The sequence below is a fragment of the Sparus aurata genome, chromosome 8, assembly GCF_900880675.1.
Source record: "Sparus aurata chromosome 8, fSpaAur1.1, whole genome shotgun sequence".
Taxonomy (NCBI): Eukaryota; Metazoa; Chordata; class Actinopteri; order Spariformes; family Sparidae; genus Sparus; species Sparus aurata.
In genome coordinates this window covers 778057-791344 of record NC_044194.1, presented here as the reverse complement: position 1 = coordinate 791344, position 13288 = coordinate 778057, and the positions used below count along the sequence as shown (strand labels likewise).

General features: G+C 42.0%; 1 protein-coding gene across 13 annotated transcripts in view; it reads right to left on the bottom strand.

Moving 5' to 3' along the window:
- phf21ab (PHD finger protein 21Ab) overlaps positions 1 to 13288 on the bottom strand; it is a 35586-nt gene that overhangs the window by 18984 nt on the left and 3314 nt on the right. For 10 of the 13 annotated variants that reach the window (XM_030426479.1, XM_030426489.1, XM_030426481.1 and 7 more), the window contains exons 2-9: positions 10267 to 10306; positions 9045 to 9096; positions 8620 to 8709; positions 6922 to 6954; positions 6666 to 6731; positions 1431 to 1583; positions 606 to 842; positions 3 to 95 (exon numbers count right to left, since the gene is read on the bottom strand). In XM_030426479.1, the coding sequence (XP_030282339.1) occupies positions 3 to 95; positions 606 to 842; positions 1431 to 1583; positions 6666 to 6731; positions 6922 to 6954; positions 8620 to 8709; positions 9045 to 9086 (714 nt within the window). In that variant the 5' untranslated portion in view covers positions 9087 to 9096; positions 10267 to 10306. The remainder of the gene's footprint in view (positions 1 to 2; positions 96 to 605; positions 843 to 1430; positions 1584 to 6665; positions 6732 to 6921; positions 6955 to 8619; positions 8710 to 9044; positions 9097 to 10266; positions 10307 to 13288) is intronic. The other 3 variants (XM_030426492.1, XM_030426484.1, XM_030426486.1) reach the window with 1 other exon arrangement.

The following is a 13288-nucleotide window of genomic DNA, read 5'->3' as shown; positions in this document are numbered from 1 at the left end:
ACCTGTGGCTGAAAGGTGGGACGAGGCGTCAGTCTAGGAGGAGGGACAAACTGAGGAACTTTGATTGGCTGGGCGGTGGTGGTGGTGGCCTGCACCTGAGACAAAACCACAGCAGATGTGGATCCGTGCTGCTGTTACAGCGACATGTCTGCGAGCGTTACAGCGACATGTCTCCTGCCTGTTACACTGACACTTCTGCTGATATCTACCTGACATGGCTGCTGACATATAGCTGTGTTACATTATCTAAGAGTTACCAATTGTGGATGCATTTCAGTGTGGTTCTTATATCTGTGACGACCTCTTTATCAGTGCTCATCTGGTGTCTGACTGCTAGCTCAGCTGCTTAAAGGCCACCACTCACGCCACAGCCTGCTCAAGCACTCGATTAGAGAAACATGTTTCACTTAGAGTCGGGACACCTTTCAAGTCTCTAAACCCCCTGGAGGCAGTTTAAACCCCACAGGTCAACAGACAGCTGTCACAATGCTTGAGTGCACTCAGTTACTCTCCTCAGCTCTATAGATGACAACACATACTGTACAATAAGTCAGATTAGAGGAAGGCGCTGATGATGACCAGCAACCTGAAACAGAGGGTCTTACCACCATGGCGTTCTTGGATACCAGTCGAACAGGCTCCGAGCTCTGATTGGTCAGCTTGCTGGCCACCTGCAGGTTGATGGGGGCGTTCTGCGAGTCGGGTTTGGTGATAGCTGTGGTTACCATAGCGACAGTGGGCGGGCGTTGTGGCAGGACAGAGCCGGGCAGGGCGGGTGTGGCGGCAGCTTTCAGCACCAGAGGTAGAGTCTTCGTGGTGAGAACCGGCGTGACTGTCAGGGTCTGTGGAGGCAGAACGTGACCCGTGAGACCGGCACACTGTTGGAACTGACTATCATCAAACCTGCTTCTACTCCTCTAACCTGAACAAGGAAGGGAGCTTGTTGCATCACACGTTCTATTATCAACATACAATTACATTTTCATTAAAGGAAAGATACGAAAATGTTAATTTTTACTGTTAATTATAATTCTTTCTGCCAAAATTGGAACGGGTCGGAAATCAAAGCATCACTCCTGTTTGATGCTGATGAATTAATACATTTTCTTTTTTCATTTCAATTCTAGTGATTTGAACCTGGATAACCAGCCTGACTGAACCATTCAAACTGGAGGAAGGTCTCAGCTGATAAAGACTTGAGTAATCAGTTGCCAGGAAACATCTGGAGTGGATCCAATCTAATGAAAGCCTCGATGTAAACAGGAAGTCCCTACAGCGTCACAAACTGGCCCTTCTCATGGCGCAGGTTATCTTTATATTTAAGAAATACTTTATTTACTCAAACAGGTCACTGCAGCGTAATATTGAATTTACATTAAAAAAGAGAAGGTGTGTGTGTGTGTGTGTGTGTGTGTGTGTGTGTGTCCTACCTGCTGCAGTCCTCCAGGTATCTGCTGGCTCTGCAGCAGGTTGGCCGGCTTGATGTCGCCACCTACTGGAGGAGTTTGGACGTGCAGCTGCAGCTTTGCCTCCGGCTCCTGCTTCACCAACAGCTCCTTCCTCAGCTGCTCCACCACCTTTTTCTGCAGGAGGAGACGAGAGGTTAAAAAAAGACCAACTAAGAGTAAATGTTCACAGAAGCAGCAGGATTTCTGCATCACTTTGAATTTAAACTCTCAAACTTTTTTCTTTTTCTTCTTGTTAAGGGAGTCTGGGGACTTTCTCCACGGGGACAAAGAAGTAGCCTATATTGTTACTGTTTAGTGTCTTTGTAACATGTGACATGTTTAGATCAATAACATGTTTCTTCTTTCATAAATGGAGTGTAAATGGTGAAATCAGTGTAAACAGTGTGTTCAAACAGCTGATCAATGTTGGCAGGTAAGACTTTAGCACTTTAGACACAGAAGCAGACAGGCTGGTACAGACATGCTGCCACAAACTGACACTTTTTACAAGGAGACAAACAACTTCAGCTGAAAGATTTAATGCTGAATTTACAACAAGGACACAATGAGTTACAATCTGTCACACACACAGTTTCACTACGTTAGAAAGTTTGTTTTAACTCAACAACTCTTAAAATCACTACATTTGTTAAGGGAGCCTGGTGATGCTGTGTTACTGGTTCAAGGGTTGGATCATTTGAAACAGACGGTGTGTTCGCGGCCCCTCTGATGTCCTCAATGTGTGTTGTTCACACCTGTCGAGCTGTGCACCTGTGATCAGATCACACATCTTCATCTCACAGACTGACTCTGCTGCTGACAGACAGCTTTAACAGCTCATACACTAGAATCCACGTGTCTATCGCTTCAACTGCTCGTATTGTGGGCGGGGGGTGAAGTAACACCTATCCCAGCATGCACTGGGCAGGTTGCCTGCCAATCAAACAAACAATCCTGTTATGTATTCACATTCAATTATGATATAAATATTACAGTAACCAAAACAGATTTAGACTTCCTGCTCAACAGAATCAACAACAACAACAATAGGCTAATAGCTACGGCTAACTGCTAATGGCTAACTGCTAACTGAACATTATGCTGCATCTTCCTGCCTGTGGCTCTCAGCTCAGAGCCCACTGCTCCCCACTGAAGACGTGAATCTTTAAATGCAGCTCACAGGTTTAAAGGTTCATTTTTGTTTTCCTATGTTGGGGACTATTTTCAGCAGAGGATGAATCCACATTTGATGGTCTGTTCTGTATTTGTGGCAGCAGGATGCCGCGTGTTCGTGAAGATGAAGGAACAGCTGTGTGGCTCATTGATGTGTTTTTAATGCAGCTGTATGGCTCAGAAGAAGAAGATACATCAGACTGTGATTCACATTGTACTTTTACTGACAAGATAGAAGATAGACTGCAGACTGACACTACACTGTCTAAAAAACAGCTTACTGAGTATCCTTGTTGCAGGAATAAATGATAAAGGTAGCTGGAGGCAGCGGACTCTGTGCTGCTGCAGCTGCTCCAGGCTCTGATGGCACTACATGCTCATACACTGCAGCACTGTGACACATGCACACCTGCCGTCTCACACATTGTGACAAGACAAACAGAACACACAAACCCACAGCAGGAGAAACTCATCAGTGACTCTTTGTAAAGGTCAATAATCAATAATCGTTGCAGCTGAAACACTCAGCGCTGCTACACTGCCTGCTCGGATCTGATTGGCTGCCACAGTAAGTCATTGTGAGACTGCAGAGATTAACAGAAGAAGAAACGGGACCTCAGCACACGTTGTAATGTAGAGTACAGAAGCAGAGGGTCACACTCACAAAGCCGTCACTGACGTATGAAATCAGGACTAAAAGATAAAGCACATCTGTTGCTTAGCAACACTTGACTCTCGAGCAGCAACTTAATGCAGCGACACAAAATCATAAAGAGAAACCAGACGGAGAAGTGTCCCGCCGGCCTCGCACAGAGCCGTTTGACCTGCAGCCTGCACGACTTTATCTGCTGCTCAGAGACCTTTTACCTCCGAGCACGAGGCTGCTGAGTCTCTGGTGTTTTAAAGGATCAGTTCACCAAGTCACAAGGTTTTCTATATCGCCTTCGGTGTCATCGCACCATGCAGTTAGTTTAAGTTTCATTTGCCAAAACGTTCTCTTATATTCCTGAAGGATACGTCCACACAGACAGTAAACTCAGTCCTCCTCTCCTCCCTCAGGTAAAGTCTCGTAGTCCACAGAACAGTTCTGCAGCTCAGCTTTCTGCTAAACAACTGAAGCAGCTGGAGACTTGATTTAAAACCAGCAAACATCAGATGTCTCCGTACAGCTCGTCTGCTGTGATCACAGTTTGTGGTTGACAGCTGCAGTGAAGATTTCAGCTTAGGAAAGGGTGTAAATGACGTCTTTTCAGATCAGTTTGGGACCAAAAAGCGACTTTATTACAATAATTTGAGCAGCTGTAATTAGTTACTCCCACAGAGCCGTACTAAGGAAACTATGTCCCTCTCTTTGCTGTACATCACGACTGCTCTTCAGCTTTTACACACATACGCTGGCGGACACATACACGAGTCTCTGTGAGTCAGAGGTCAGAGCTCCTGTCCAGACTCTGGACCTGGTGTCGCTGAGGCAGAGAAGCGTGATGAGCAATTCAGCCTTCACACTGAAGTTTCAGCAGGAAATCCTTTTTCTAGTTTCATATTCAGTTCAGTGATGTCTGTATGCTGGTCAGGAGGGAGAACTGTCGAGTCAAAACTACAACCGACAGTTCATCATTTTCCTTCTCAGTGATAAAGACAATCAACATCTAACATTATTCTCCTGCTTGCATCTCATTTGCATGTTAACATCAGCTGAGTGACTTGACAGTCGCAGCAGTGTGTGAGTGTGTTCAGCTCGTAGTGACGGTCTGAAACACCTTCAGTTGTTCTGAGGCATTCTGGGAGCACAAATACAACCCCGCCTTCTTTATTTACTGATAATCTGCTTCATGTGTTCACAGCTCATTTTCTAACAACATTCAGAGACACCGGCTCGCTTCTCTGCACCTCAATAATCCCATTAGTGTTCCTCACTTAGCTTTACAAGCACTGGTTCTGATTCTACAGCCAGTCACTCTAATTCTTCACTTATCTTAGAACCGCAGTGAATTACATGAAAACAAGTGTAAAAATGTGGGGACGAGATAAAAATAGGAAGCTCGCTGAAGTTAAATAAAGACAAAACACACGAGAGAAGATTTAGAGAGTTCAAATCAAAGAGCTCTGAGACGAGAGGAGGAAGAAACGGTCTGGACCGAGCCTGAGCTCAGGTAACACTCTGCAGGCCCATCAGGACACTGAGAGCATCAGAGGCACGCCTCCTCTGGACCGTTGGTTTAACAGGACCTGCACGGTCCAGAACCAGCGCTGTCCAGAACCAGCACGCTCCAGAACCAGCACGCTCCATAACCTACACGGTCCAGAGCCAGCGCTGAACCAGCACGGTCCAGAACCAGCACTGAACCAGCACGGTCCAGAACCAGCACGGTCCAGAACCAGCACGGTCCAGAACCAGCACGCTCCAGAACCAGCACGCTCCAGAACCAGCGCTGTCCAGAACCAGCACGCTCCAGAACCAGCACGGTCCATAACCAGCACGGTCCATAACCTGCACGCTCCAGAACCAGCACGCTCCAGAACCAGCACGCTCCAGAACCAGCACGGTCCAGAACCAGCACGGTCCATAACCTGCACGGTCCATAACCAGCACGGTCCAGAACCAGCACGGTCCAGAACCAGCACGGTCCTGAACCAGCACGGTCCAGACCCAGCACGGTCCAGACCCAGCACGGTCCAGAACCAGCGCTGTCCAGAACCAGCACTGTCCAGACCCAGCACGGTCCAGAACCAGCACGGTCCAGAACCAGCGCTGTCCAGAACCAGCGCTGTCCAGAACCAGCACGCTCCAGAACCAGCATGGTCCAGAACCAGCACGGTCCATAACCTGCACGGTCCAGAACCAGCATGGTCCAGAACCAGCACGGTCCATAACCTGCACGGTCCAGAACCAGCGCTGAACCAGCACGGTCCAGAACCAGCACGGTCCATAACCTGCACGGTCCAGAACCAGCGCTGTCCAGAACCAGCGCTGTCCAGAACCAGCACTGTCCAGAACTAGCACGGTCCAGAACCAGCGCTGTCCAGAACCAGCACGGTCCAGAACCAGCACGGTCCAGAATCAGCACTGTCCAGAACCAGCATGGTCCAGAACCAGCACGGTCCAGAACCAGCACGGTCCAGACCCAGCACGGTCCAGAACCAGCGCTGTCCAGACCCAGCGCCCCCTGAGCCTCTTATGAAGTGTCCGTTAACATTTCTTGCGGGACAGTGTTACATGTGATTCCTATTTTACTGACTTTATTAATTAATGTCTTTCTTTTCTTTCTCTGTCCTCGTGACATTTGGTCTTCTTCTTCTTTGATCTGCCTCGTCTGGTTTTACTTCCTTCAGTAAACGCCTCCACAAGCTGGGGCGTTTTTTCATGTGATTTATTTACACGTCATTATTTCTTCTCAAGATGTTTTTGTAGTAATGTCACACAGAAGTGAATACGACAGTGTTTTCTGAGCTCTCGCACCACTAATGAAGACACGATCAAACCATGACAGCTGTGTTCCTGCTGATCCTTAATGTTTGTCCTCACCCTGTGCGATTTAGTGTGAGGACATAAAACTATAAAAACAACATGACCTGTGTTCTCCCACCAGAGTCATTCTAACTCACAGAACATCAGAATCACTGATTCAGATCGCTGCCTGTGCGAATAGTTTTGATGTTCTCAGACAAGGATTTTGCATTTTCATGTCATTTATTTTCCAGGTTCCTGGTGTGTAAAGCAAAAGGCAACACACACACACACACACACACACACACACACACACACACACACACACACACATATATATAATATAAAGTATATTATCATCATTTACCATCAAACAACCACAAAGACACGTAAACCTGCAGGTCAAACAGAGAAGGACGAGAGGAGACGGGACTTTCCTTTGTTGATGTTTGTGTCTGTGTGACCTCTGACCTTTCTCTCCTCCATCACCTGCACTGACATCACTTTAATCAGTCAGTGTGTGTGCGCGTGTGTGTGTGTGTGTGTGTGCGCGTGTGTGTGTGTGTGCGTGTGTGTGTGTGTTAACAATAACTTACCTGTTTTTCACTGAGCGCTGTGATCTTCGCTTGAAGTTCGTGGAGCTGCTTCTTCAGATCTGCGTTCTGAAAACAGGAGTGAGTCAGTCGGCGCCAGAACAGATTCATGCAGAACTTTAGAAAGCCGAGTCTCATTGAGATCAGAGTGTCTGCTGAGGTGGCGAACATGATCCTGGGATGTGAAGTGTGCGTGAGAAGGTTTAGTCATTAATACAATACAATACTATCCATTCACACAAACACCTGCCGGGTTTACCTGAGGGTCCTGCTTCATCTGGGCAACCAGTTTCTGCAGAAGAAGATGAGAGAGAGTCAGAAAACTACAGATCATAGTGACACCTGCTGGCCAAAGCTGGGAACTACAACCAAACTCCAACACAGCAACACTTCAACACAAACAGTAAAAGATCTGAAAGCTAAAGCTAGCAACAACACGTGTGAAGGAATGATGAGAGCCGGAGTATCATAACATATAATAACATATCACATTCTTCTTGGCCTGATCACAGGATCCATCATGAACACATGTTTATTATTATCATCATTTGAGTTTTATATCGTTGTTGGTATTTCATTTAATCTTTATTTGGTATTTTATTTTGTACCTCTGTCTGACTTTATTTGCCTCATTGCCTCCAGAAATCTTCTACTTGTGTCTGACCAGATAAAAACGTTTTGTAACTTTGTTTTAAGAAGTGCTGTGTGATGAAGTTCATCATATTATTATCTTTATTATTTTCATCACTGTTGTTGGTCAGTATCGTCCTCTGACAGTCGTCTCAGTGACAGTGTGTAAGTTGTCGACAGTTTTAAAGAACACAGTATATATATATATATATTATATTATCCCTGGGGTGATTTACAGTATAATTATTACATTCTGAGTGAAGTTTACTGTTTCAATTCACTGAAGTAATTTTAATTAAAGTTTATTGTTAAACTTTTAAATAATCTGCGGGAGTTTCTTTGTGACGAGTGTTTGATATCCACACCTGAGGAAGACCACGAGTGAAAATCCACTGATCTGAACTTTTACTCCCCAATATCAGAATCATCCCCAAGAACTGAACACAGGTCAGATTCTACTTCTCAATATTTGTGTTTTTGTTTTTTTTATTGTCACTGATAAATATGTTGATATTCAAAAGAGCAGACAAATAGTTTGTTCTATATTAATAAAAATGCTTCTCTTGAATATAAAAACATCAAAATCATATCCTATAAATTTTGATTTATTTGAATACTGAAATATATAAAAACAATAAAAATAATAAAACAGATTATCAGGGCCGATTTAATGAATATCAGTTTTGGTGTTTTTTGATTGCTGATACACAAAAATCTGCTAAATCCAGATTTTACACCAAGATCCAACTGTTACTCATGAGAACTTAAACAGAAAAAGACTGCGAGAACAGAATTCCTGATGCGTCCTTTAAAGGAGTTCTGGCTGAGACTCGTTCTCCAACTCAGTTTGGTGGAAAACCATTCGGTAGTTTTCGTGTAATCTTGCTGACAAACCGTCCATCAGACACGAGTAAAGAGCGAGGTCATCACCTGAACACCTGAGCGTTAATGTAACTATATATTTCATCATTTCATCTTTTCTTATTCATAAAGAAGTCAAACCAGAGAGGTGCTGATGTTGCTTCTCTCAGAAACAAAGAGAGAGACATCTTGTTTGTTTTTAATAGAGCTGTTATACGAGTTCTGTATGTAGATTTCTCTTCCTCTCCTCCTTTTTATTGAATCTCTTTTTTGTACGGTTTTTATCTTTATCTAATATGAATGTGTTGATATACGATCGGTGGTCTTTTATCTAAACCTGCTGTCTTATCTAAATGTTCTTCTTCTATGTGTTTTATAAAAACATGCTGGTGTGACAAAAGAGTTGTTTCCTAAATGGACCAGCTCTCCTCACCCACTGACCCAGTTACCTGGAAACAGAACGTACCTGATGGATCTGGATCTCCACCTTCAGAGCCTCCTGTAACGTCTGTAATTCCATCATGGATCCAGTCAGTCTGCCAGCCGATCGATCAGCCTGCATACACACACACACACACACACACACACACACACACACACACACACACACACACACACACACACACACACGGTTCAACAGAAATCCTCAGGCTGGGGTCCCGGCTGTTGTCATAGCAACACGAGGTACAGCCGTAGAAGGACTTCCTGTGTGATGCTGACTGTAACACTTTCCCCTCAAGGTCAAACAAGGTCACCGGAGGTCTGACCGCTGCATCATCACAAACACAACATCACATCAACTCCTGGTCCAGACTGACTGCGCCTGCGTTTCCTCTCGCTGTCGTAACGAGTAAATACACGACATTAATCACAGTAATCAGTAACTTTTACCTTAACACCGTCTCCAGTAGGAAAACCATCCAACTGAAGCATTAAAGTGCCGCTGAAAACAAAACAAACCACAAAACAGCGTTTACACACTGACCACTCAGCTGTAATCAGATTACATACATGTAACTCTACTCCATTACTACAGGACAGATGGTCAAACTAAACAGGTCGGAAATGGTTAAGATAATTATGACATCATTATACATAATCAAATGTTTTTACAGGTAACTTTACTCCGTTACTAAAGCACATTTAAAGTGACTTGTTGTCCTGAAACAAGTTACATTAAGTGGGACAAACTAATAACAATAAAAGTGAAAGATTCAGTTTTACATGTTACTGAGTTTATCTAAATTAAATCACATTATATGGAACTTTTATAACCAGTTTAAATAAGTTCCACGTGTTGAACTTACAGGTAATGAGCACTGAGATAAAACGTGTTCTGAGTTATTCTAAATTCATTATTATTAAATTATTCCATAATCACTAACTCATTACTGACAGTGTTAATTTGACTTTACTTAATCAAAACACACAATTATCAACTGAAATTAATTCTGCCTTTATTAAAAAGGTAAATGTGTCAGTAAAATAAAATCAGTTATAAGTTATCAGTTCATCACTGTTGGATCTAAATGTGCTGTTACTTAATCAGCCATATTATACACTTCTATTACTTTAAACACTTAATATGTAATGTTGTCATCGTCTGAAACAGTTACATTTAATATCACGTGAATGTGTTTTATAAACAAAATGTAAAGTTATAGCAGGTGATTATAATACTGCTGGATTATTTCCTTATCTTGCACTTTGACAGTGTGCATGTTTCTGAACAAGGTTAAAAAACATAGTTTGTAATTTATAAAGTGAAACAGTTAATTTGTGTCTGTAAAATCAAACAGGTTAACAATAACTTTCTTATTATCATTATTAAGCTTGAACAGGAAGAAGTGGATTTAACTGATGTTTATTTACAGGTTTTATCTTTAAAAGTAGTTTCTGTAAAAACAAAATGTTTGAATTTAACGTCACTAGAAAAACTTTAAATGTGACTTTATTTTTTAATTGTCTGTCATTTTTCAGCCCATCACTTGATTGTTATCGACCTAAAACAGGTTCAGTGTGAGTTAAAGATTAACATGAAGTGATTACTACAACTGAAGTTACATTCTGAATTCACTGATTATTAAAGACTACATCAGGTGACAGGACTCACCACCTGGCTGTGGGACTGGACTCCACCCCTCAGCGCTGCCCTGTGAAACACAACAAACACACACTGTTACACACACAGTTACACACACACGCACACACACTGTTACACACACACACTGTTACACACACACACACACACACACAGATACACAGCCGTAAGAAGCAAAAAAACTACAAATGGACTGTTCTTCTTCGTTGGTTTAGAATCTATCTTTAGCTCTTCTGTACCAAACATTTATTTTTTTTACACAAATTCTGATTCTATAAAATGTTTTTTTATTGAAATTTCAACTAAATCAGAAGTTTTCTCTCTGTGATATTTGACTCTCCTCCTCATCTTCTCTACTCGTGTGTTGTGTTTTTATAATCTGTGTGGATAAATAAAGTGAGCCTGAACTGTCAGGAGTCTCCTCCGTGTTCCTGCACAGCAATATTTATATCAGAGCTGCAACTATTTATTCATCAATGGACACAAAATGTATATTTCATTTGATCTCATTTGCACACACACTGGATTGAATGAATTAGAGATGATGAGTAAATAAGAGGAGAGTTCAAGAAGCCATCAGGCTGCACAACGACGCCCAGCAGGAAACTAACTCACAGCTCAACACAAAGACAAGCAGCAGAAAACTAACAACCAACAGACAATCTGACAACCAACAGACAATCTGACAACAACAGACAGTCTGACAACAACAGACAATCTGACAATCAACAGACAATCTGACAACAACAGACAATCTGACAACAACAGACAATCTGACAATCAACAGACAGTCTGACAATCAACAGACAATCTGACAACAACAGACAATCTGACAACAACAGACAATCTGACAATCAACAGACAGTCTGACAATCAACAGACAATCTGACAACCAACAGACAATCTGACAACAACAGACAATCTGACAATCAACAGACAATCTGACAACAACAGACAATCTGACAACAACAGACAATCTGACAATCAACAGACAATCTGACAACAACAGACAATCTGACAACCAACAGACAATCTGACAATCAACAGACAATCTGACAATCAACAGACAATCTGACAATCAACAGACAGTCTGACAATCAACAGACAATCTGACAACAACAGACAATCTGACAACCAACAGACAATCTGACAACCAACAGACAATCTGACAATCAACAGACAATCTGACAATCAACAGACAATCTGACAACAACAGACAATCTGACAATCAACAGACAATCTGACAACAACAGACAATCTGACAACAACAGACAATCTGACAATCAACAGACAATCTGACAACAACAGACAATCTGACAACAACAGACAATCTAACAATCAACAGACAATCTGACAACAACAGACAATCTGACAATCAACAGACAATCTGACAACAACAGACAATCTGACAACAACAGACAATCTAACAATCAACAGACAATCTGACAACAACAGACAATCTGACAACAACAGACAATCTGACAATCAACAGACAATCTGACAATCAACAGACAATCTAACAATCAACAGACAATCTAACAATCAACAGACAATCTAACAACCAACAGACAATCTGACAACAACAGACAATCTGACAACAACAGACAATCTGACAATCAACAGACAATCTGACAATCAACAGACAATCTGACAACAACAGACAATCTGACAACAACAGACAATCTGACAATCAACAGACAATCTGACAACAACAGACAATCTGACAACAACAGACAATCTAACAATCAACAGACAATCTGACAACAACAGACAATCTGACAATCAACAGACAATCTGACAACAACAGACAATCTGACAACAACAGACAATCTAACAATCAACAGACAATCTGACAATCAACAGACAATCTGACAACAACAGACAATCTGACAATCAACAGACAATCTGACAATCAACAGACAATCTGACAACAACAGACAATCTGACAATCAACAGACAATCTGACAACAACAGACAATCTGACAACAACAGACAATCTGACAATCAACAGACAATCTGACAACAACAGACAATCTGACAATCAACAGACAATCTGACAACCAACAGACAATCTGACAACCAACAGACAGTCTGACAATCAACAGACAATCTGACAACCAACAGACAATCTGACAACAGACAATCTGACAATCAACAGACAATCTGACAATCAACAGACAATCTGACAATCAACAGACAATCTGACAACAACAGACAATCTGACAACTACAGAGGAAACAAATACAGACGAATTACAAGTGATAACAGAAAACGTATCATTGTTATTCATTAAGGATTAAATCTACATTATAACCATTCTTCTGTCTTTCATGGACGCTCGCGTGTCTGCTTGAGTTCAATAAAGGTGCTCTAATATTAAATATGTCACCTTTAGAAACCCCTCAACCAAAGTCAGCATGACTCAGTGATGATTCCTCTACATGTACGTCAACTCAGGATCGCTTCCATCAGCAGGTAAAAGCTTCACTTTCCTTTCTGGTTATAAAATAAACAAATTCATCTTTCAGAACACAACGTATTCAAATCCTCTGTTCCACCAGAAGTTCAGTCAGTTTCACCACTCTGATGTCATTTTAGACAATAAATGAACTGTTAAACTTAAAATGTCCACAAATGTTTGACGACCAGTCGAGGATCACTATAAAACTGTGTCCATCAGCAGATAAATGGATATCCAAATATTTAGCTTCCTAATGTCAGTATCAGCACAAAAATCAAGTATTAGTCGCACTTCACTTAACATTTAGTCATTTAAATATATATATAGAATAATTAGTTTAGTGTTGATTAAATATGCGTCTCCAGGGTGCATAATTAACTTTTATATCCAGCCACTCAATAGTTTACCATATTTTTCTAGTCGTCTAAATCTGACATCATTTTCATGTTGCTTGATCCAAAAACTGAAGTCCTGATTCAGAACTATAAAACTGATCATCTTTAATTATTGATACAAGAAGCGATCAGCATGAGAGGGACGTCTCACTCTGCTGGAGTTGTCTGGACTACAGAA